Source organism: Erithacus rubecula (assembly GCF_903797595.1).
Source record: "Erithacus rubecula genome assembly, chromosome: 1".
NCBI lineage: Eukaryota > Metazoa > Chordata > Aves > Passeriformes > Muscicapidae > Erithacus > Erithacus rubecula.
In genome coordinates this window covers 26,377,036-26,401,813 of record NC_136658.1, presented here as the reverse complement: position 1 = coordinate 26,401,813, position 24,778 = coordinate 26,377,036, and the positions used below count along the sequence as shown (strand labels likewise).

Here is a 24,778-nt window from a genome sequence, read left to right as displayed (position 1 = left end):
ACAGGTGACAGACACAGGAACGCATCCAGGCAGGTTTTGAATGTCTCCAGAGAGGGAGACTCCACAACCTCCCTGAGCAGTGTGTTCAGTGCTCTGCCATCCTCAGTTCTCCCTCCTGGAGGTGGAACTTTTTGTGGTTTGGTTCACGGGCACAGCTCCTCTCCCTGCTGCTGAGCACCGCAGGCACCGTGCTGCGGCTTGGCACTCTGAGGGGGTCACCGGCACAGGGCACAGCACAGGCGCTGCCATAATGCCGCCAGGGGAAGCAGGTCCCTTTGGGCCACACGAGACCAGCACCGGGGTTTGTCCTCTGGGAGCACCGGGCCAGCGGGACCGGCAGGGCGAGGGAAGCTCAAACAGCGCCCTGAGCCGAGGCCGAGGCCAAGACCACGACCGAAGCCAAGGCCAAAGGCACAGCCAGTGTCCAGGACCCAGAGCCAGGAAGCAGAGCTGGACTCAGACCTAGACTCGGGCTTAGAGCTAGACTCAGGTTTACACTCAGACCCGGTCCCGGAGCCCGGCCAGGCCCCCGAGCGCGGCCCAGGCGCCGCCCGCGCTCCCGCCCTCCGCGCGCGCCGCGTGTCCGCGAATAACCCCGGCCCGCCCCGCCGCTCTCCTGTCCCGCCGCAGCCAATCGCGAGCCGCGCCCCGCCCCGCCCGCCCGGCCCCGCCCCGCCGAGCCCAGGCCCCGCCCCCATCGGCGGCTCCCCCAATCATTGGCCGGCGCGGCCGGCCCGCGTCGCCGCCCACTCGCGGGTAACCTTTGCCTTAGTGCGCGCAGGGCCCTGCCCCGCTGCCACCGCCGGCCAATCGCAGGCGGGCGGGGCGGGGCCGGCCGCGCCGCAGCCAATGGGCGCACAGGGGGCCGCGCGCGGTGCGGGGGCCGCGGTGGCTGGTGCCGCTGCCGGGTTCGGGGCGCGACCGGCCGGCGGGGCGGCCGGCGGGGAAGATGGCGGTGGCGGGGTCCGGCTGGAGCCTGGCGCGGCTGGCCGAGGCCCTGGGCTCGTCGGAGCAGGCGCTGCGCCTCATCCTCTCCATCCTCATGGGTAAGGCAGGGCGGGGGGCGACGCGGCTGGCGCCCCGGGCGGGGCTCCGCGCCCGCCGCGGGAACGGGCGACCCCGCCGCCGCCGTGCCGCGCTGCGCGGGGCCGGGGCCGGGCATCGCCTCGCCCGCGCGGAGCCGCACTGTGCCAGCGCTGCCGCGCCAGGCCACGTGTGCGCGCCGAGCCGCGGGCGAGATCCCGCCGCACCGGCACCGCCCGTCCCGCCCCGGCGGCCCGCGGAGTGCCCCGCTGCAGCCCCCGGGGCGAGCCCCCGGCCCGGTGCAGGGGGAGCACGCCCCGTTTCCCCCGGGAGGGCGGGCTGCGCTCCGGACAGGCCGCCTGTGGAGCGCGGCGAGGAGCAGCCCGTGGCGCCTGCGGAACGCCCCGGTTTGGGTCCGTGTCCCGGGCACGGGAACTTTGTTTGCGGTTGTCCCATGAGCGCCCGGTGATGCGTGTGCATCCAGCGCCCGCCAGCGTGTGTCCGCAGGGCTGTCCGCTCGGGAATCTCCGCCGCCCCTCAGGTGCTGCCCCGTCCGAGTGCGGGGACGTCCCTGCCGGGGACATCACCCGTGTCCGCCGCCGCGGTGGCTCTGTGAAGGGGTGGCGTGGGACCGGGGGCAGTGCCAGGCAGGGTGGGCGAAACCTCCCAGCTCGGTGCCGGGAGAAGTGGGGTGATGTCCTGCGCTCCACCTGCAGCGCGAAGCGTGTTGCAAAACACGGAGCCTGCGCTTATGTAAACATGGGATACTTGAGTTCCATGCGAAATGGTTAAGGCACGGCTGGAGTTGTGATGTGGGCTGGCGGTTGAGGGGGAGGTTGTATCTCCCAAAACATTAATTCAAGTGCATGTATACATGCTATCTGTGTAAATCTCTGCAGAAGAGAAACTTTGGGTTGTGAAAGCATTTAGTGTGTAGTTACCTAGCAAAATGGAAATACAAGCATTCCTCTGAACCTGAAAGTAGATTTGAAGTGATACAGCCACTACAGTGTCATCTGTCAAAATAAAGTTGCTTTGGCTAACTAAAAGTACAGTATTTTTAAAGGAAATGCAGGCAAGAAAAACTGTGTCACTTCATCACCGTGGTCTGCACCAGACTTATTTCTGCCTTAGTTTATGATGTGTGAGATCAAACTGAGCAAAACATCCTTCCCATGAGGGATAGATACATGAGACTGAGCTGACTATCGTTTCGAACTCAACGTAGAAGTTTGTTAAACCAAACTTTTATAAAGAAAAAAATGAAGTAATAGGAAAACACAGGACATTCACACAAGTCAGCATTAATTAATCTCACAGCTCCCCACTGCTGAATGAGAAAAGTCCTGCTTGCCTTTCTCCCAGTCTCTCTGGTGCTTTAATTGCAATCTGACTGAATTTACTTGCTTGGCAGAAACCTAAACCAGAAAAAGCAGATAGTGCACTACGAGGTTAGTCACCCGGATCAACCAAGGGACCAGTCTAACAAGTGCTGATGCAGAAAAGGTCCTAGAAAGCGTGTGTGGAGGCAGCCACAGCAGAGAGATGGCTCTGCAGAAAGCACCTTGATCATACTCTCCGAGTTGCTTCTTGCTAGCCGTAAGTTGGGACACAACATTGGGAGGGTGTTTCCTGCTCAGCGTGTTGTGGGTGAGCAGCACCACTTCTTTGAAATGAACAGCAGATAATTATTGTCCTAATGATGATAAGAGCTGCCTGGTGCAGACAGTAGATTAAGGAAGTGAGAGACTCCTGTGTGCTTTTACAAATGTTCCATGTGTAGTGTTGACAGTAAGCCACTAAGACACCACAGTGTCCCCTTCCCAGGTAAGCCACTATCTGTTTTGCATAGTCTCAAAGCATCTTTAGAATTTGTATTAAAATTCTGGGCATCAGGGTCCAGAACACCTCTCACATCTCTCCCCTGCATGCCTCAAATGGATAAAACAAACCAGGAGGCTGGAGCTGCACTTTTCCCTGTCCTTTCTCCCTAGCTCACTATCTTTTAATTAGATGCATAATTTCAGACAGAAGGCTTCAGGGCATGCAAAACAGCCTTGCCTGCAGTTTGGCTCTTGCAGGTCATGTAGGTTGAACCACTCAAGCAGAGGGGACTGACTCCAGCTCTGCTGCTTAATGGATGGGTAAACACGGGGTGGTAAAGCATTATATGTACACCATTGCTTTAAAAGGAAGGGCCAAACACTACTCCAGAGCAAGATGAGAGTGAGAGGAGTTCCTTAGCCCTGCACAAAGAAATGTTCATTTAATTGTAGCTTAGTTTACAGTCCTTTTAATCTCATTGGTAATGCAATTAGTGCTGATGACCACTTCAGAATAAATGAAAGGCATTTCTAAAAGCTGGAAGTGGCATTAGGACAGAAAAACTATGGCTTTTCCTTCACTTCCTCTCTTTCAGGTGTTTACATAGATTCATGAAGAAAACTATTTTTGTTGGCTGCAGCTAATACTGCTGAATTTTTTCAGAACAAGGCCATGAGGGTGAGGCATTGTTCCAAAGATGGACTAAAAAGTTGTTGCTTATTTCTTCTTCTGTGATGCAGTTTCCCATCTACACTGTGCAGTTTTACTGTGACAACAGTTTCTAGGGTTTCACTTGCAGAAGATCACCACAAACCAGTAAAAATAGTCTTCTGAAAAAGGAAGAATCACAAAGGACTTTTCGACTTTTTAATTTCTGGAGAAAGCTGAATTATTGTTGAAAAAATAGTCTATATTTACTGTCTTGATTCAGAATAAGGGCTTAGTAATGATCTGAAATTACCAAAAGAGGTAATTTAAAACTGTTAGCATTCTGACATGACTGATAAAAATTTTTAAATGCAGGAGAGAATAAGAGAAGGAGAAAGGAGGAAGGAAGAACATTCAAGAACTAAAACTAGAGTAGTCCTAAAGAGCACCACACTGTTTCAGTGAACAAGTAACGGCACATTGCTGAGCAAATTATGGCCATTAGCTTTTTTGTTTTTTTTTTTCAGTCACAGCTTTGTATTTAAATCAGAGACAGGTTTATACATGCTGTAATATTGAAGCAGAGAATACAGCTAGAATAGAGTCTGCAATTAATCTGCAATTTGACAGCAGTACCAACAGCAGGAATACCTGAAGCACAGCTCTGGACCCTGTCACAAGAAAAATTGTGCTATGTCAGTACACTAATGTCTGGCAATCCTGTCTTTGAGAGATGAACTCGAGCTTGCACTCTTCAATAGGTCCAGGGCCCAGTGTTCCCACTGGAGCTGCTCTGGTGGTGTGAAGGAGATAACAGGGTTTCTGTGCTGCTGCTCCTGTCCTCACATGAGAGGGGACAGATTTCTTTCCTGCTGTCACCACCCAAAGCACAAGCCAGGATACAGGAGGCCTTATGGCACTGTGGATTTAATGCTTTATGTTGCTCATGTTTCTGGCAGGACTGTACGATCCCAAAGAATTAAAGCTGTTTATCTGACCATAATATTACACAGTGCCTTGTGAGCTACCTGCATAGTATGGAGGGGGGCCAACATGCTATTTACAACCCTGAGCCAGAAATGACCTGGCTGGTTTGCCCAGACCTGCCAGGAAAAGCACTGGGAGAGTGTTCCTTCATCCACAGACATAGCAGGGACCTGCAGAAAGTAACACATTCTTACTCAATGGCTGCCAGAAACCTACTGCTTCACTCCCAGGTTGTCTTATCTCCTCCTCTTCTACCTCTCATCAATTTTTTTACATGCTCTGCTTCATGCTCTCTGCATCCTGAAGATTTTTAGGCTCAGTGAAGTTCTTGTGGTCACCCAAAGCTGCTGGCTTATCCCAAATCAAGTTCCCAGCTGGTCAGCCAAGCAGGACTCTTCCTGCAGGGCCTGTGAACAACTGATTCTGATGGGTAAGAGATGGGAAGGATTTTAAGAGGCAGCACTGTCCTGTCATAAAACCAGCCCTGTGACAGAACACTCATGTGCTGCCTTGTTTAAACCCTTAACTTCAAATACATCTTCTTCCTTAAATAATAAAAAAATAGAGGGAGTTGAGTAATGCTACACACTGCTTGTGTCTACATCAGCAAGAAAAACGGTGCACTAGGAGCAGACCTATAGAGCAGACTTGTCTGTAGATTTAGTGCATTTGCCTTGGATTTGCCTCGGATTTGCCTCAGTCAGGTCATACACACTGAGCACCCATTGCTTGGAGTGTGCTTTCAGTTTGGTTTTGTGTGAAGAGAGCCCTGTTCTCATGCTTTGAGACACCTCTGTTATGCAAACTACAGCACCAAGTGGACTTTCAAGGTAAACTCCTGAGCTGAATTAAAATACTCATGTTTATGCATCTAGTGTTAAACAAGGTGTGGCACTTCTGCAGTGTTAGGAACAGAAAGGAATAACTTTGAAGTCAAAATTAGTAGGTAAGGCTGATATTTTAGTATTTTTTTCCCCTGTTGTCCGCTTCCTTATAGTTTTAGCATTCTTATAAAAAATTGAGACAATTGCCCTGCTGGATGTTAACAAAGGAGGAGTTAAATGTTCAGCAAAAGGGAGAAGAGGAAAAATAGAGGTACTGGCCTGAAGATGAGATAGAGCTACTGCATATAAAAGGGGAAGTAAAGGGAGCATAGATGAAAAGAATGTTTCTTCTGTTCTTATTTGCAGCTTTTATCTCTGGAGAGAGATCTTAATCACTCAGTCCAGAAGATGGCAAGTTTGACAGCACTATTTTTGCTTGGGATTAGTAGAAGTTTTCTCCTGCCTAATCCACCTTCTTGATGATTTAACTTCTTTTGCTCAATTAGATTCTTGTGTCTGTGGACAGCCTGGGCTTTGTGCAGTGGCCCATTATTCTCCCAAATAGCTGTGGCCAAGAAGCTGAGCTTGTACTTTCCTTCCATCTCCGTGGTTCTCTTAACCAGAGATCATCCTCTTGTTCCTGTGAAGTAAAAAAATAAAAATCATATAAATTGCTAATTCCATTCTATAGAAAGTGTGTCTAGAGGCAAAACCCAACTCTGTGTGCAGGCTGTTTTTCAGCTCTGTGATGCACAGGGAAGAATGAGTTTGGATCAGAGACTCCCTGCTGTTTTCTCCAGGAGTCTTGCAGCCGCTTTCCTGCCTTGGTCCACTCTGCTTAGGGAGCTGTGAAAGAGGAGTTTGGCAGCAGGGGAGCTGCTGGGCAGAGCCTCTTGGCAGCAAGGAGCAGGGACTCATGTCCTGGTGCTCTGAAAGCAGCCAGTCCTGCTGCTGCCATATCCAAAGGTGACATCCAGCTTGCCAGAAGGCAACCATAACTCCAAAAGCTGCTGTGCCACTTTAGGCTGCTTCAAAGACATGGTAGTGGGGCAAGAGTACTGATATTGTTGTCAGCAGATTGTTATTTAATAGATAATTTATGAGTGTTCAAAAGGGCACAAGCCACATCAGAATGGCCACTGCTATCCCATATCTGCTGCTGTTGGGGGGTTAAAGTTTGTATCTGCAGCATGCAACTGGCCCAGTTATCTCATTTATCATTATCTCATGCAACAAAACTGTTGATAAATTCCAGTCCAGAGTATCCACAAGTTACTCTGGATATCAGAAGAATTTAGGCCGATGTGACTTTTGAACTGGAACAAGCCACGTAGTGCAAGACCAGGCTTTAAGTTTATAGTTTCTAAAAACATAAATGCAGTGTGTATTATTAGTAACTCTCTGTTTGCAAGGGTTCATAATTCTTTTTTCCTTCAGAGCAGCATTACTCAAAGCATGACGTGATCTCCTGCGTAGAACTGAAAAGGAGCACGGCTGACAAGTGAGACAGGTCTCTGAAAGAGCAGGAACACTGGTTACATTATAGTATGCAGTCATACTTTAATTATGTCTACAGAAATGGCTAGAGGGGAAAAAAATGGTAGAAATTGACTGTTCTGCAAAATAGTAGTGATTTGTAAGAGAGTAGGAGGCCCCCTTAAAATGAAGGTCTAAAACCATGCATATTGATGAACAGCAATAAATTGTAAAGCTAAAAATTGCTTTGCCTGTGTTTCTGATCTGATTTTCCTCCCTTTGCTCACAAGAGGGAAACATTTTTCCACAGTGAAAAAATAAAAAAAGAAAAAGTTAAAGCTTTTGAACTTTTGATCTAATCTTACAGTAAAACTTAGTATTTTTTACCACTTTCCATTTCTCAGAGCCAGTTCTTCCTATGTTTATTAAACTTCAGCAGGAAGATTGGATCGTAAACAAAGAATCCCCATTTGTATGTTTCTGAGCAAAAGACCAGTAGAAAATACTACTTTTTTTTTTTTTTTTTTTTTAATCATGTGAATTGCTCTAATTCTTTGAGTTACTCCTGTATCCCCAGAGAGCCCATGTGATGAACTCTCTTTGCCAATTCCCTCTCTCCCCCTCTGCTGGTGTTCAGGGCAGCAGTGGGGGGAGAATGGGGCAGAAGTGGGCTGTGTAAAAAGCATGGAAGAGCAGGAAGGGTGAGGAATGGCTTGGATAAGGCATTTTGTAGGGGAGTTTGGAGCTGCTGTTTTGGAAGGGAGAGCAGGCTGGATGTGCAGGAGGGAGGTTGCCAGGCTCTGGGAGTGGAGAGCCGTGGTATGTGGGGCTGGCCAGAAAGCAGCCTGTGGCGTGGGACACAAAAGGAGGAAGGAACAGCAACAGGGAGGCAGGGAAAACCGAAAGAGGGATGGCAGGAGGCTGAAGAAACAGGGAGCAGCAGCTCTGTTTCAGGAGGCAGCAGGTACAATCTGGACACGGTAGAACATGAGCCCACAAGGATCTAAAAAAGAGCCCAAAAGTCCCCAGCTCCAGGGCTCCCTCCCAAGGGATTTGCAGGGATGGAGGGGGCCCTAAAATGGCTCCAGCCTGTTAGCACTGCCAGACATGTATTCAAATAACGTGACAGAGCTTCTCATTTCCTCTCACAGTAGTGACTAGACTTGGCCTTGCTTACTGGAAGCCTTCCATCCATCATACACTTCTCGGCAGAATGTGCATTTCATCACCTTTTATTACTGCTCCATATAAAACATGACCACCTCCTGCTACAGCTACTCCATTAGTGCAGGTAGCAGAGCCCCATCCACTGCTCCTGGTCTCAGCTAGGATGATAAGTAGTGTGCATGCCAGTATTGTGGTATGTGATTAATTTCCCCTTTTTTTGAGCAGGGCAAGAGAACACACAGGCTTGCAAAGTAGAGCAATAAAGTTACAAAATGCCAGAATTTAAGTGGCTTCTGGTATCTCGGTTCAGCACTTTGAGAACATGCCTTTGGAAACACTAATTGCAGCGCTTCCTGTGCCACTGTGTATTAAGACATACTATATTTTCTGTCTGTTATGTGGCAATGTTCATTGCATGTTTTGTGAAACTCACCTAGTCAGCAGAATTTAATTGAATCGTGGTGTTCTGTGTGACACTTCTCACTGTACTACCAGAGTGCTTCACAAATGTTTGCTTCTCACTTGAGCCACAGTTGAATAATCTGGAGGCATTTCTAACTTAGACTAGGAGCTACCTCGCAGAAAATGCAAGGAAAAAACCCTTCCACTTTTCTTAGCTGCTCCATATGAAATGCTTCTGGGTTTTTTTTGGTTTTTTTTTTTTTTTTCAACAATACCACATGGGTAGTACCAGTGGATTTTAGTTACAGCTCTGTGTACCCAGTAGTTCACAAATCAGATGCAAATCCGAAGCTGCAGAGTTAGAAAAGTAAGAGTATCTTACTGGAGGTCACCTGAGGAGCTCTGAAATTAAAGCTGAAACAATTCATTGAGGTGGGAGGGGGACTGAGGTTTTTTGGATATTGTAATGGTATTAACCATAAAGTTTTTCCCTTTCCCCACCCCCCCCTTTTTTTTTTTTTTTTTAATCTAGCTTCTTGCCATGTTCATTGTATTTGTCACAGAATTTGGAAATTAATCAGAGGCTAAAGTATGATTCATATATTTCAGCATTATCCATCTCATATATTAAATGAGGCCAGAAACTGTAATCCTGTAAATTTGTGCACTTCAATGTCAGTTTTGCTATAATTATGTTTCTGTTAAAGTATTTTCTTCTGAACAGACAGATTCATCTGGAGTCTGTCTCCCAAGATGCAAATGCATGCCCTGTGTTGATAATGTATCATGCAAAGTACATGTTCCTAATGACATGTTCAAGAAGGCTGGGGTTTGGTTCTTGACAAATACTTGTCTAACCTTATTCTCAACTGTTCCCTTTTTCCCCCCCTCTCTACTCAGGATATCCTTTTGCCTTGTTCCAGCGCTATTTCCTCTTCCAGAAGGAGGCCTACCTCATTCATCTCTACAATGTGTTCACGGGACTCTCAATTGCTTACTTCAATTTTGGTAAGGGGAGTTTGGGAAGAGAGAACTGCCTGGCCCAGGGCATGCTGCGATTTGGGAGGGCCTGTAAATGTGATTTCTATTTATCTCTCTCTTTCTTTTCCCTGCCCACAGGGATGCAGCTTTTTCATTCCCTGATATGTGTCCTAATCCAGTTCCTCATACTGAGACTAATGGGTCGCACAATCACTGCCGTCATTACCACGTTCCTCTTTCAAATGGTAAACTCCTTTTCTTATTCCCCGGTTTGTGGAAGGGAGGCCTGTTTTGCACTTCATTAGCAACTGTGGGTGGAAAAATGGAGGCAGATCAAAACCAGCTGGAGGCATTAGTTTGAATAACCCAAACAATGGTTTCTTTCAGACATACCTTATGGCTGGATATTACTTCACAGCCACAGAGCATTATGACATCAAGTGGACAATGCCACATTGTGTCTTGACACTTAAGTTGATTGGTGAGTGACACCTCTCTTCTCTCTCTTGCACTCTGCAAGCTGTGCCCATCCCAGGGCTTCAAATCACTGTTTCTCACCTCTAGGTCTGGCCATCGATTACTATGATGGAGGAAAAGATCCGGTGAGTTAGACACCATTTCTCGTCATTCCATGCTGTCCAGTGAGCTAGAGATCAGAAAATCAAGTTCAAAGGATGTGAGTTAGCAAGCTGCATTGCTAGGTAAAAGTCACAGCTGAGAGGGGAGCCTCTGTGAGTGTTTGAGGGCACTGAATTCTAGAGTGGAACAAAATAATTTGGAACGGAGACACTAGTGATTACGGACAGAAGTTGTTTCAGTTATGTCCGAATATTACTCTTCACCCTTCCAAATTCCCCACCATCTCCTTCCCCCCAGACTACTGCTTTAGATTCCCAATCCCTGATGCTCTGTGTCTTGTGGGTAGTGTACCTTTAAACTGAATGCAGTCAGTATTGGATCTCAGTTCCCATCTTCCTTTCCTTTGATTAGTCTTACCATGTCCTTGTCAGTGGTTGCCTTTTACCATTTATTAGGACCTTGTTTTTAGCTCAGATGAAACAGAAGTTACACAGCACAGCATGTGGGAGAGGGCACTACACATGCTGCAGTCCCTCAGTCCTTCAAGGATTGCATTCTTCAAGTACCTGCATTCCCCATCTCCTGTTTGAGGCCTGACAAAAGTCTGTGGCATTCATGGAATCACTGCTGACTGCAGGAAAATGGGGTCAAGATGAAACTTCCTGACCTGAACCTTCAAGTATTTAAAGACAATTTTTGCATCAAGAAGTAGGAATTGTAGCATGATAAGGTCTTGGGAGAGCACATGAAATTGCAATCAGGGACTGGAACAGGTCAGATACAGTGCTCCTACTGTGCTTACTCTGCTGCCAGGGTTGCCTGTCAGTAGATCACTTCCACAGGGATCTTCCAATAAGTTTGGAGTTTATTTGGGAATAAAGACCTGTGCAACTGGTCTCAACCATTGGATCTTCTTGCTTTTTGAAGGGGTGGGGATAGAGAGGGCTGGGGAGAGGAATGGACATGAAGTACAAAGTGTGAAGTTCCATGTCCATGGGGGGGCAAGAGCTGAAACCAGTCAGGAGGCAGGGTGAGGACATAACATCCAGAGCCAGTATGGAAGCCCTGGGATGATGTTAATGTCACTCCCTTTGGTGCAGGAGTTCCTGACCCCTGAGCAGCGGCGATTTGCTGTTCGGGGGGTTCCTACCTTGCTGGAGGTCTCAGGATTCTCCTATTTCTATGGTGCCTTCATGGTTGGGCCTCAGTTCTCCATGACAGACTATCAGAAACTGGCAAGGGGTGAGATGACTGACGTTCCAGGCCAGAGACCCAATAGGTAATACAAAGCTGCTTGGCTTCTCCCCTTCCCACAATCCTAGAATGCTGAATCCTCCACATTCCCTGCAGCAGACTGCCTTCTTACCTGGACACAAAGTACTGTGACCAGAAGTGATTTATGAGACAAGGCAGTCTTTCAGAAGTTGCTCATAACTCTGCTTAAAGTGCCAGCACAGTTCCAGGGCATGGACATCAACAACCATTTGACATCTCTAGTACAGACTCGGTTTCCAGCCTGGTGGTGTTTGCATCCCAGCTTCCAAATGGAGGCAGCTGCTGCAGTGGAATGTTGTGACTCCCTATTGCTGTCTCCCCTACCTCCTCCTCTCCACCTATGTTTTTAAAACTATGAATTTGATGGTCTTTTTCCAAGGCATTTCTTTGACCTTCATATTTTTCTTTCTCAGCTTCATGCCTGCTCTCAAGCGCTTGAGCCTGGGTCTCTTGTTTCTAGTGACCTACACCTTGTCAAGCCTGTACATCTCTGATGAATACCTCACCTCAGATGACTATATGGTATGCATTCACTTGGCCTTGTGGTATGTGGAAGAATTCCACTTCTCTGGTGGGCACTGGATCTACAAGAGTGGAATTATTTTTTATTTCTTTCTTTATTTTTGCCTCAATTTCAAAATAAGTGATAGGCTTTTCCACAGCTGATTTGGCCTTACTGCCTGTTCTGTGGATTCCATCTAATGCAGAATAGGTACGTGTTAAGCAGAACTGAAACAAATGAAAACTTTTACGAATAGATAATTGATCTTAAATGCTACTGTTGGTTTTAGAAACCTAACATACGTATTTGATGACCTTTAATGACTTTCCATTTAACCATTGCGTGTGAAGAATTTCACTAGAGTAACTTGTAAGGCTTACCATAATCTTTGAGGCTCTTGGAAAACTCCTAACAAATATTTCCTAGTGGCAGATTATCAGCAAGCATTTTGATTATGCTAATCTCAGAGTCTTTCCAAACTCTTACCTATTTCAGTACAGCCAAATATTACCAAAGGAAGGAAAATGATGTGCAAGTTTGCATCAGCCTGGCAGCCCAGTCCATATGTTGTAACACATACATCAGGTTAAAACAAAAGACAGTCATGAGATCCCATTTACCTTGTGTCATTATGGCCACTCAACTCCAGGTTTTATTTTTACTCTGTTTCACTCTTATCTCTGCAGGAGAAGCCTTTCTGGTTCCGTTGTGGTTACATATTGATCTGGGGCAAAATAATACTCTACAAATACGTAACTTGCTGGCTTGTTACGGTGAGTCTAGATGTTGTTCCAGAAGCAAATGACAAATGAATAAAGGTCCAAGCCTCTTGGACTTAGTACTAAATGGAAGAAATCCAAATATCTGGAGATCAGTGCAGGTCAGTTCAGCTTGCTTTAAGTTAGCAAAGGCTAGCTAAGTAAAAGGCACTTTTTAATCCATTTGTTCCATCTTTAGTGATGCTCTCAACACACTGAGAGTCAGCACTTCCTCAGCTCTGCCTCTCCATCAAAAAAGAGCAATATTTTCATCTTGCCTTTATTGCGCATTTTTTGATAGGAAGGTGTCTGCATCCTTGTTGGTCTGGGGTACAATGGGAAAGACCAAAATGGAAAGCCTTTGTGGAATGCCTGTGCCAACATGAAGGTCTGGCTGTATGAGACAACACCTTTGTTCACAGGGACCATTGCTTCTTTCAACATCAACACCAATGCTTGGGTGGCCCGGTGAGCAGGACAAAATTCTCCTTCTATAATGTGTCAGTTCTATTCTGTCAGCAGAACCAAGACCTTAGGCTAAGTGGGAGCATTAGAGGAAGAATCTGCCAGTTTTCAATTTGGGCACCTTTTCCCTTGTTTTGCTGCTGTGCCCTTAGAAACAGGTTAGTGGGATCTTTTAATTCACCTGGAAGAGTGGTTCATTAATAAAGACAAGCAGTTGATGGCAGCAGAGACTAGAATGGGACTACAGAGAGCCCTTGGGGCTGCCTGCCTGCTCAGCCAGCCACAGAGCTGCTCTGACATCTGCTTCCTGCATCATGGCTCTTGGTGCACCCCACACCAAACTCAGATGGGTTTTGGTTCAGCACTTGTTGGGACAGACAGCTAAATTGTATGTAATGACCCCCTTCTCCCCCTTATGGCTGGGATTTCTTGAAGACTGTTTTGACGTAGGTTTTGCCCTCATCATACTGTTCCTGGCACCACTGGGCATGCCAAGGCATTGGGTCCCCTGAGCCCTTCATCCCTGACACAGCCAGGGGAGGGCAGATAATAACCTGGAAACACTTTGTTTCTCTTCTGTTTTAGCTACATCTTCAAGCGCTTGAAGTTCCTGGGCAACAAACTGCTGTCACAGGCACTGGCCCTGTTCTTCCTGGCCATTTGGCACGGGCTGCACTCTGGCTACCTGGTGTGCTTTCAGATGGAGCTGCTTATAGTCATCGTGGAAAGACAGGTGGGCTTTGTGTGACTTACCAGAACAGGGGGGCCTGTGTTAGCCTCTCCCCCTGAGCCTGGAAAGTGCCACGCTGAAGGCTTTACTTGCATTAAATATGAGAAATAGCTGCTCGCTTTGGAATTGGTTTTCAAGCACAGCAGGGTTTTGTTCTCAAGAGTTCAGTAGGTTGCTGCCTTCTGCGTGGGCAAACCATAAATATATTGCAGAAAGTGACAGAGAAAAGTGGAAAACTTGGCACATGAGCAGAGGGTGGCTGAAGTGCTTGGCAGCTGGAAAGATTGGAGGACAAACACGTGAGCTGAATGCCTCTGTTAATCTCCTAGTACTGAGAGAACAATATTCCTTTTTAAAATGGCCAGGACAGGGTATTTAGCTACATTTTAGACTAGCTGCCTACTAATACACATTTTACACAGCTGGATAGATAACTTTGGCCCCAGGGCCTGCATATACAGCCACAGGACATCCAACTGTTGCGAATTCTGGTTTTTTTCTTTAAATTAGGTCATGAGCCTTGTTCGGGACAGTCCTGCCCTAAGCACTCTGGCCTCCATCACGGTCTTGCGGCCCATCTTCTATGTGCTGCAGCAGACCAACCACTGGATGTTTATGGGTTACTCCCTGGTGCCATTCTGCCTCTTCACCTGGGACAAATGGATGAAGGTATTTAGCAGCCACAAACAGATGACCTCACATGGTCAACCCTGTTCCCTCCATCCCCTCCCCTGTGTTCTTGGCTTAAAGCTGGTTGCTGATCCCCAACCCTTCCTTTCTCTTTACAGGTGTACAGGTCTATTTATTTCTTCGGCCACGTGATGTTCTTCACCTTACTGCTGGTGTTGCCTTACATTCGCAGATCAATTGTGCCACGAAAAGAAAAGCTAAAAAGAGCAGAATAATGGCCAAAAGGTAAGGCTGTATGAGGTAGAGACAGGAAGGTGAAGTGGGGCAGCAGTGCTGCAGCCCAAGGTGACAGGCAAACATCAAATCAACCAAAGCAAATATAGGGCTCCTCTGTTTTTCAGATTGTACCACCTGTGCATTCGTAGGAGTTGATTTAACACTCCGGAAGCAAAGCATCACCTGCCAAGTTTGCTGTGTTGAAGTATGACTATTTTTCAACGCAAGGAGGGGGGAAGGAGAAAGCACAGGGTCAGAGACCCGAGAGGAGGGGATCCGAGCGAGCCTCCTTGAGACCCTCCACCTTCTGTCTGTTGCCTTATCTCTGCCGCCCCGGCCGGCACTCGTCTCTCCGCTGATACCAGATGATTGTACCACACTCACGGCAGGTGCTGCGTTGGATTGGAGCCACTTCTGACTTTTCTACGTTTGTCATCTAAGATAAAAATTGCTCCTGGTCTTTTTAACATCGTCTTCAGCTCCTTTCCTTTTGGGTGCCTCGGTGTGGGAGTGTGAACTGTCACATGCCACCAAGCAAGGCGATTCTGCAGGACCGAGTGACACCAGGGTGAGCAGGGCACAGCTAAGAATTCCAGTTCTGTGACAAATTTGGGCCAAGTCCCTGCTATAAGGGGATCCAGCCAGCCCACATATGACAAGTGAGAGTAAAATTCACTCGTGCTTTTTAATCCAAAAAGGTACCTTTAATAGGAAAAAGGGTCAGTGGGGCAGTCCGTGTAAAGTCTCGTTGCTTCAGAAGCTACAAGGATGAAGTTGAAGTGTTTTCCAGGAGCCCAAAGTTGCACCAGGTCCACACCTAAGTTAAAGAGCCTTTCCAGAATGTGAAGTCACTGTATACAAGTCCACATGACAGCAGTAGCAGCAGAAGCTCATACCACTCCCCACACCTCCTCAAAGGCAGTAGTAATTTTAGCACACGTCAGGGCAGCAGAAAGGGGATAGTTGCTGATCGAGACCATCTTTTCTGTGTAGTCAACATTGACCTGGGAGAAGAGGGGAAAAAAAATAGAAAAAAATCCAAAACAAGTTGCAGAAAGTTTTCACTAAGCCCCATCTCCAATAGTACAAGAAAGACAAGGAGCCACTGGATGGAGTCCAGCAGAGACTAGAAAGATTATTAGGACACGGAACCATCTCTTATGATGAGAGACTGCAGGGCCTGTTTTGTCTAGGGCAGAGAAGGGTGAGTGGGGATCTCATTAATGCACATAAATATCTCAAGGGTGGGTGCCATGAGGATGGTGCCAGACTCTTTCCTCTGGTGCCTGGCGACAGAGCAAGGAGCAGTGGACATAAATTAAAACACAGGAAGTTCCACTTCAACAGAAGGAAGAACTTCTTTACACTGAGGGTCACAGAGCACTGAAACAGGCTGTCCAGGGAGGTTGTGGAGTCTCCCTCTCTGGAGACATTCAAAGTCCACCTGGACATATTCCTGTGTCACCTGCTCCAGGCGACCCTGCCTTAGCAGGGGGTTGGACTGGATGATCTCCAGAGATCCCTTCCAAACCTAACAACTGCAGAGGCACAGTATTTCCTCAGCAGGGAAACTGCTACCCTTTACTAATGCAATCCCTCTTGGGAGAACAGTCCCAAGTGTTGCAGTTTTGTGTCTTTTTTTGACAAGCATATGGGAAGAAATGTGGGGCTGGGTGGAGGGAAAACCAAGCAAAAAATAGGGCATATAAAAACTCCATAGTCAGAACAAGACTGAAACCTTTTTGCAACCCCACGTAAGGGTCATACACACTTACCGACCCGTGGGCAAAAGCTCCCACCACAATGACAACTGGCTCTGCTGCAGGAACCAGCTCACGCAGATCTGACACCTGAGACACTGCAAAGGAGGTGCCAATCTTCATGCAGCCCACGGGCAGATGGTCACTGACTGGATTTTTAATCACCTGCAGAAAGCAGAAAGTTAATAGGGGTGTAGAGGTAACAGACCCTGACACATAGCTAGATCCATTGCTAAAAGCAACAGACAAACAAAAAATTAATCAGCTGGTTGCAGGCTGCATCAGGAGCTCATGACTGGTACATCTGGAGCAATCCATCCTCATTGTCCATGGTGTTTACAAAATACAGTGGTGGTGTCATTCCACAACCAACATTATGTACAAAATGCAACATCACAGACTGTCCTTGTCCAAAAATCAAAATGTGTTGAGGTACACATCCTGTTTCCCTGTCCCCCTGATTCCCACCAAGTGCACTCAGGTCCTTGAGCAAAAGCAATCCCAGGTGGGTTGAAGCTCAGTGATGGCAGATATGCCCAGGACACAGGTGATGCAGAGGTAGAAGAGTCTTGGCTGTGGGGAACAGTTGAACGAGTGGCAGAGCTCCCCATGACCAGCAAGTGCAATTCCTGAATAATCTAAAATAAAAAAAGTCCACAAGACCTTCTCCAAGTGACATCAGGCAATATGGAATAGCCAGGAGAAGCTGAGGCACAGCACTGCTCTCAGGAAAAGCATCCCAAACATCACCTTCTTCTGCAGAGGAGCCATGAAGTACACACTGGGCAGCATGGTCAGGATCCCCAGGCAGAGGGTCAGCATAAAGCCCAGCAGGTGTGTCCAGATGTTGCCAGTCCCAGTGTGTATCTGGAAGATGCTCTTGAAAGTCCCCTTTAGGCAACTCTGTCTCATCTTGCTTGGCAAGCAGGCTGCTGCTGGGATTTAAAACCACTCTCCTTTGGGGAATCTGGATTTTCCAGAAGAAAGTTACAAAACACATTCAAGTCATGATCAGTTCTTCTCTTCTGGGGAGTCTTGCTGCTGTCTGAGGAGCCCTCAGCAAGGTTCTGCTCCAGCCCAGCAGCTCCCTGAGCCAGGCTCATGAGAGCCCCGTGTGGGGAAGGCTGCTCCTTGTCCCTGCCTGCTGATCCGTGTCCTCGGGCATGTGGACATGCTTGGCTAGGGCCAAGCCTTCTCTGCCAGCATGACATCACCATCATCTTCCTCAGGCTGCTGCTTTTCTGGCATTTCCAGCAACAAGGGTAGTTCTTCATCACAGGAATCTGGTAACATTAAACCCTCTGTCCCTTTGGTTTATCCAATCTTCCCTTCTGTGACTACAGAAGCCATTCAAGTTAATTACATCTTCATTTCCACCTCTCTCTCTCATTTTAAAAGCTGTACACGAAAAGTATCAATGCCCAGGCATGGCAGTCAGGCTCAGGTGAAGAAACAGAGCTCTCAGCTCCAAAGACAGGTGTGTTTGGGGTTTCCTTTTGCTGCAGCAGCTCCTAGCCAGGTAGGATGTGGGAGAGCCCCACTGAAACCAGGATCTCCAGCAATGATGTGAGGGAATAGAATAGCAGCCAAACACCAACAAAAAACCAAAACAAAACAAAAAAAACCACCTCCCCCCTCAAAAAAAAAATCCCTCCTACATTGCTGTTAGAATGTTGCAACATTAGCTGTCAACAGTTACAGAATATTTACCTTCAGCAGTTTCTGAGGCCCATCAGCTGCTCTAACACTGAGCTTATGCAGCAGCTGAACTGGCAAAGAGAAAACAAGAAGACAATCACATAAGCTGTGTGGTAATCTGCTGGAGGAATGCCATGCTTTGCCTGAGCTGAGATACACAAAAATCCACCTTTAGAGTTCCCACCACAGTCTGAAATAGGTAATTTTGCTCACAGCACAACCTCCTGCAAGCATTCCCCATTGTGCAAAGAAGCACACAGCTGGGGTATGCACCCTGGAACATCCCAGAAAGAGGCTTTCACTCTCTGCTCTTTTCTCACTTTCACATTTTAAAGTCAGTGCCAGTTTTCCTGAAGTTCCTCCAATCCTCACCACCTGCCTGCATTATTGTATAGCTGGTGCAGAGTTTGAATCACTTACCCATAAGACCACAGAATCGATCAAAAGTTCTTGGGATTCTGGTTTGGGGATTGATTTCAATAAGAACATTTTTCTTGGTATGAATATAAACCTGCAGGAGCCCAGCCCGATTCAGGGGGCTGTCCATGAGCATCAGGAGACTCTGAAAGCGAAAAGCACACGGTAGTGGAAATAGAAAGGCACAAGAGACAGAATTCTAGGGAAATTCTGGGTTAACCTGCATAAATGCAAAGGGACGGATGTTGAGGCTGAAAGCTCACCCATCTACGGCATGTAAAGCTGTAACACTAAGAAATCAAGCCCGGACCCCAAGAGCTCAATCTAAACCCACCCGCAGAGCAAGGCAGGGCGGAGCCGCGGGCTCCCAGCGGGCCCGGGCCCCGCACGGCCCCGCGGGTACCTGGTGCGTGATGTCGGGCCGCACCTCCCCAGGGTCCCGGCCGTTCCGCAGCAGCAGCGCCTTGTGCTTGTCGCAGTTAAGCAGCTCGAACGTCTTGCCCACCTACGGCCAAAGCACGGACAGGTGAGCGGGGAGCAAGGGGATCCGGACCTACTGCGACCTCTCGCCGCCCGCACCTTCACGGTCTCCAGACTCGCCCCCTCCAGCACGACCAGGAGCCGCCGCTGCCCGCGAGGCCGCTTGCTCTCCAGCGAGCGCTCTTCATCCTCCTCCTCCTCCCGCACATCCCCACGTGGCCGCCTGGGCGCCGCCATTTTGTCACGCGGCCCCGCCGCCCGCTCCGGCCCCGCCCCCGCCCCGCCCTTCCCGCCGCGGCCACCCAAGATGGCGCCGGGGCGCGCCCTCAATCTGGCTCCGGCCGGACCCGCTTCCGGAGCGCCGGGGCTGCCGCGCCGGAAGGCGAGTGCTGGGGGTGGGAAGGGGCAGCGGGGGCGCTCCCGGCGCCGCGGTTTCCCGCCGGAGCGCCACAGCGGTCGCTCCTTCCGGTGTCCTTCCCGGCGGGGGCGGCGGCGGGGCGGCCATGGCGCAGAACCTGAAGGACCTGGCGGGACGGCTGCCGTCCGGGCCCCGCGGCGTCGGCACCGCGCTTAAGCTGCTCCTGGGCGCCGGTGCCCTGGCCTATGGCGTGCGAGAATCCGTCTTCATTGGTGAGTGGAGTCACCCCCAACCCCCGGGAGCTTCGCGCCCGTCGCCCGCGCTTACCGAGCCCCCGCTCTCTCCCTGCAGTGGAGGGCGGCCAGCGCGCCATCTTCTTCAACCGGATCGGCGGCGTGCAGCAGGACACCATCCTGGCCGAGGGGCTGCACTTCAGGTAGGGCCTGGCCCCCACCCGGCCCCCGGTGTGGCGGGGCCCGCGCCCCTAACGCGCCTCCACCCCCGCAGGATCCCCTGGTTCCAGTATCCCATCATCTATGACATCCGAGCGCGGCCGCGGAAAATCTCCTCCCCCACTGGTTCCAAAGGTGAGAGAGGGGCCACGAGGTGGGAGGCTCGGGACGGGAATTCGGCCGTAGCTCGGCGCTCCTCGGGCAATTATGGAATGTTGAGGGGCTGGAATAGGCCTTAAAGATCGTTTAGTCACCATTTTCTGCCCCTCATAGTGACACCTTTCACCAGACCAGATTGCTCAAAGCTCCATTCGACCTGTTATTGAGCATCTTCAGGGCTGGGGCATCCACAGCTTCCCTGGGCAGCCTGTGCCAGTACTCACCACCCTTTTTCCTAATTTCCCACCGAAACGCGCTGTCCCGGCTGGCGCCGGTGGCTCCCTGTGGCTGGCGGGGAGGGGCTCCCTGACCGCGCTGTCCCCGCAGACCTGCAGATGGTGAACATCTCGCTGCGGGTGCTGACGCGGCCCAACGCGGCCGAGCTGCCCAGCATGTACCAGCGCCTGGGGCTGGACTACGAGGAGCGCGTCCTGCCCTCCATCGTCAACGAGGTGCTCAAGAGCGTCGTGGCCAAGTTCAACGCCTCGCAGCTCATCACACAGAGAGCCCAGGTGAGCCACGGCCTTGGCGGGGCACGGAGGAGCTGCAGAGCAGGGGGTGGGGGCGGCGCTGGGGCAGGTGGAGGGAGGGAGGATCCTGTGTTCAGCTGATGGGGGTGCAAGTGTGTCCCACGTGCAGTTTGATTCCAGTACAGGTACAAATACTGTACTGGCAGCATCTGAGGAGGAAACTGGGTCTGTTGGTACACAGGGTGCGAAACTGCACCAAAATGTAACACTGAGGGAGGGGAAGCTGGTTTGCTTCATGATCCAGTGGAACAGGACTTAAAAATACAGATCTCAGAACTACTTTGGAGCAAATTCAACCATCTTGAAAGATCTGAAAAACAATGGGAGTGAACAGTTAGTAAAGCACTAACCTGTCAGTGATGGTATTACAGAAGGGTAGCAAATAACTTCTGTTTACACAGAATGGGTCAGGTTGGAAGTGACCACCATGGGTCCTCTGTTCCAGCCTCCCTGCTCAGGCAAGGTCATCCCAGAGCACATGGCATATGTGGAACATTGCATCCTGATAGTTCTTGAATGTCTCCAGTGAGGGAAACTCCACAACCTCTCTGGGCAGCCTGTTGTAGTGCTCTGTCACCTCCACAGTAAAGAAATTATTCCTCATACTCAGGTGGAACTTCCTATGTTCCAGTTCCTGCCCATGTCCTATTGTTGGACATCACTGAGAAGAGCCTTGTCATGGTACTCTCCCTGCAGGCACTGATTAGAAAAAGCTTAGAGTGTTCTCTGGGTGAGTGTTGTAAAATACTAGAAATATCTAGCTTGAAAGTGCCTGTTTGTGAAAGTTTGTATTGTAATAGTTTGCTTGCCAGGGATTCTGAGGGTTCTCATCACCTGCAGCAGCTGGCACAGAGAGGAGGTGTTGGTCTTGTTTTGAAAGGTTTTAGAGGGGGTCCTGCAGGACCAGGAGGGTGCTGAAGAGGTTAAGTTGTTAGATGAAATGCAAAACATCTCTTAACTCTGAGCCCACATCTCTGATCCACGTCAAAAGAACCAAAGAGTACAACAGTGCCCAGGTTTGGTGATGAGAAATGATCTGTATCCCCCTGGTCAAGGGCTTCAGGGTTTTGTGCTTATCCACATGGAGTGCACTGGAGGGATTTGTTAGTCTTCTTGCAGAAAGAGAATGCGTGGAGAGGATGGGACAGTAAAGAATATTTTGGGGGTTTTGGCTGGGAGCAAAGGCTGTTAAGTATCCCTGATTTCAGATGTGAATCATTCTTTGAAACTTTTGAACAAACTAAATTGCATTTGTCTTCTTGTCATATATCCATCCAGTTCTTGTTGTAATAAAGTGATGTGGTAATGAAGAGATTGGTGGTCAGAAAAAAATTTAATGATTTTGATGTAGCTGTGCACTCAGTTCACGCAGGAAAGGTTTGTGTGGCTATTCAGAGTTCTGGTCGGAAACAAGTAAAAGCAAATGCTCACTGGATAAGAATGTGATACTGTAGCAATAGTTTCTGTTTAAGTCAATATTTGTTGCAGGACTTGACAGGCTGTCTGAAAAAAGTGCTGGCAAGTAAATGGCGAATAAATCAAAGAGTCTAGCAGCAGCACCCACCCAAAGCAGCCAAAAAAAGTGCAGTAGCTACACTAGACAAGTAGCTACTGTAATTAAGATATGTGATACAGGTTTAAACAAATTACGTGGTAATTTATTTTTCTGTGTTGGAGAACAGTTATGAAAGCACAGCCTGAAAACAGTGACAAATCCAAGGTGGAGAAGGAAATGGTTATTGCCAAAACTGTGGGAGCTATGGAACTGGATGTGGCAGGATGTGAAAGAAAAAGACAATTTCAAGGTTTTATTACTTTTACAGTGTTACTTGCATAGAACAGTTAAGTAGTAACTACAAATGAGCTCTAGTAGGGTTTCGAAAATGCTTTTTGTGGCTGTGGCTGTGTTACTCATAGATGGTGTTGATGTCCATGGTTTGGAGCTTGAGTTGGAGAATGTCTCTCCTGACACTGAAGAACAGTTGTGCTTCACTTTTGGAGTGTGCAGGAAGTGCAGAACACCCTGTGTTGGTACTCCTCTTGTTGCTGTGTTTGTGTTTCAGGTGTCTCTGCTTATTAGGCGAGAGCTGACAGAGAGAGCCAAGGATTTCAGCCTCATCCTGGATGATGTGGCTATCACAGAGCTCAGTTTCAGTCGTGAATACACAGCTGCTGTGGAGGCTAAGCAAGTGGGTGAGTTCCACTGATGCCTGGAAAAGGTGGATTGCTTTCAGCTTTTCACTGAACTATAAACAAAGAAGTAGAATTTGGGCTAGTGTGTCACTGCTGTGTCACTGTGTGAGGTACAGGTACAGGGTTACAAATCTCTAAGCCTCCTTAGTAACAGAGCTAAACAGGTTTATTTTACAAGTAGCTAATGGGGTAGACCATCAGAGGGACTGAGTTCCCAGAACTAAGGTCACTCACTGTGGGAGTTACATGTGGAGGGTCTGGGTGCTGTGGGTTTTACTCAAGAGAAGGTGAAGTGCTCTCAGATACATTTGGTACTTGGGTGTGGTCCCAGAATGTTACTGATTCTTTGGGAAGCCCAGCTCCTGGGCCTCAGCTCTCAGGTTCTGATGGGAGACAGTGTGGTTCCAATCTGTGTCCCTTCTCCCTGCAGCCCAGCAGGAGGCACAGCGCGCCCAGTTCCTGGTGGAGAAGGCCAAGCAGGAGCAGAAGCAGAAGATAGTTCAGGCCGAGGGGGAAGCAACAGCTGCCAAGATGATATCCTGCTTCAGGAGATTTTGTGGGATGTGGCTTGAGAGCTTGACAGGCCTGAGAATCTGTCACACTGGGCTCATGCCTAGGGGACTGTGATCGGATGATAGCTTCAAGTAGGTCACTATCCTTTTCCCCTCCCCTCCTCCAGCCAGCTGGAGTGAGGTTTGTCTGAGGTGACAGGTCAAAGCAGAAAAGGCTGTGGGCTCCTTGCTGTAAAGTCCAACTTTTATTGTGTCTGTGTGACCATAATCCATAATGTTCTTCATTTGGGCAAATGAAAATATGCCTACCCAAAGGCCCGTGTTACTGGGGTGGAGATTGCTTTTTACCCACTGAGATGTTCTTTAATATGGCTTAGGAAGAATTCCTTAGGGGTAAGCGGCTTCTGTTTGTGGGATTTTCCTTAACTTTTTTCCTTTGTACCTCGGGGAAGCTCTCAGCAGGAATCCAGGCTACATCAAGCTACGTAAGATCCGAGCTGCTCAAAACATCTCAAAAACGGTGAGCGTTGGGGCACAGAATTCCCTTTGTCCTTTTACAGTCCTTGTGCTCTCCCCCCAGCCCAGTAGCCACATGATGAATTTAAGGCGAATGTGATCTGCCCTGTCCTGATCTTTGTTCCTGCCCAGCCCTTCCCTGCTCAAGTAGAGCTTAAGACTTAGCAAGGATCTGCAATTAGATGTGAGGCTCAGAGTTCGTGCCCTTCATATGCCAAGGCCAGATCCACATCAGATTCCATCACCCACCCTCAGCTGCAGCCACCAAAAGCTTCTGGTTACCTGCAGCTGAGAAAGGGGAACAGATAAATGCGGGATCAAAGGTCTTTGTGACAGAGAGACGGAATGAGCACTTCTTTTAGAAAGTCTGATGGCTCTGGGATGAGAAGTCAGGAAGTTAGGGAGTTGTTTTGAGGAATTGTGTTGGTTTTACAGAGGTCTTAAGTGAAGGAAACAAGAGTGTTGTATCTGGAGGGGGAGATAGGTTCCTAGTGCTGTTCCTCCATGTGTATTTTTAGTCCTTGATGCCATGTCTGTAATGTATTTCTTTTTCAGATTGCTGCCTCACAAAACCGTGTGTATCTCACAGCAGATAACTTGGTACTGAACCTGCAGGATGAGGCCTTCACCAGGTAAAGGGGCTGGGTGACTGGGTTTGGCTGCACCCTACCTGGGAGCTGCTCCCCTTTCTGGAGCACTCTCAGGATCTTTTTCTGGAGGGAGCCTGATGGCAGGGGATACAGCCAAGTAGGGAGCAGCCTCTCCTACTGTGGAAATGAGGATTTTTGTTAAATCTAATAAATTTACTCTTGTTTTTTTTTCTTTCCCACCCTCCACCCCTTTCTGCTTCTGCTGACACAGAGGAAGGTAAGGCACTGTACATTTTAATCCTTTTGTTAGTACTGGAACCAGGGTGTTGCTCTTTCCTGGTGTCTGGAATGTGTCTGGCCTGGGCCATTTTGGCCTCAGCAAGTTTATTCCAATCTCTACCTCAATTCCCATTTGTGATGTGAAACTTAAAGCTTTCCTTGCAGGGACCACGCAAAAATAGCAGTAATTGGAGCTCCACGTGTGACTCATAGGGAGCCTTGCATGGGAAAGGCAGGAGTAACTGTGGAGTGTTCTCTGATCCACCACATGTACAGATCTTGTGGTT

The 24,778-nt window shown here is 48.7% G+C and overlaps 3 protein-coding genes across 5 annotated transcripts; 2 read left to right on the top strand and 1 right to left on the bottom strand.

The window, feature by feature from the left end:
• The first annotated feature begins 867 nt into the window (after positions 1–867).
• Positions 868–15,014, top strand: LPCAT3 (lysophosphatidylcholine acyltransferase 3). Of its 2 annotated transcripts, none has more exons than XM_079307706.1 (13): positions 868–1,046; positions 9,252–9,359; positions 9,471–9,577; positions 9,720–9,813; positions 9,897–9,934; positions 11,012–11,190; positions 11,600–11,708; positions 12,375–12,461; positions 12,748–12,914; positions 13,497–13,644; positions 14,152–14,310; positions 14,430–14,556; positions 14,673–15,014. In XM_079307706.1, exons 1-12 carry the CDS (start codon positions 950–952, stop codon positions 14,544–14,546), a joined length of 1,410 nt encoding a protein of 469 aa, XP_079163832.1. In that variant the 5' UTR covers positions 868–949; the 3' UTR covers positions 14,547–14,556; positions 14,673–15,014. The 2 variants fall into 2 exon arrangements, with proteins under 2 accessions (XP_079163832.1, XP_079163833.1); XM_079307707.1 differs by lacking the exon at positions 868–1,046 and adding an exon at positions 2,487–2,622.
• A 204-nt stretch (positions 15,015–15,218) lies between these two features.
• EMG1 (EMG1 N1-specific pseudouridine methyltransferase) lies at positions 15,219–19,176 on the bottom strand. The gene is made up of 6 exons (XM_079307752.1): positions 19,002–19,176; positions 18,826–18,927; positions 18,426–18,567; positions 18,018–18,076; positions 16,323–16,472; positions 15,219–15,551 (listed from the first exon to the last, which is right to left on the bottom strand). The coding sequence occupies exons 1-6, from the start codon at positions 19,137–19,139 to the stop codon at positions 15,438–15,440; spliced, it is 705 nt and encodes a 234-aa protein (XP_079163878.1). The 5' UTR covers positions 19,140–19,176; the 3' UTR covers positions 15,219–15,437.
• A 66-nt stretch (positions 19,177–19,242) lies between these two features.
• On the top strand, positions 19,243–24,508 carry PHB2 (prohibitin 2; the record flags this gene model as incomplete). 2 transcript variants are annotated; one of them, XM_079307727.1, is made up of 9 exons in its annotated part: positions 19,243–19,532; positions 19,612–19,696; positions 19,768–19,847; positions 20,199–20,383; positions 22,465–22,594; positions 23,025–23,128; positions 23,549–23,626; positions 24,178–24,254; positions 24,484–24,508. In XM_079307727.1, the coding sequence occupies exons 1-9, from the start codon at positions 19,406–19,408 to the stop codon at positions 24,491–24,493; spliced, it is 876 nt and encodes a 291-aa protein (XP_079163853.1). In that variant the 5' UTR covers positions 19,243–19,405. The 2 variants fall into 2 exon arrangements, with proteins under 2 accessions (XP_079163853.1, XP_079163854.1); XM_079307728.1 differs by lacking the exon at positions 24,484–24,508 and having other exon boundaries at positions 24,178–24,258.
• Positions 24,509–24,778: the final 270 nt, after the last annotated feature.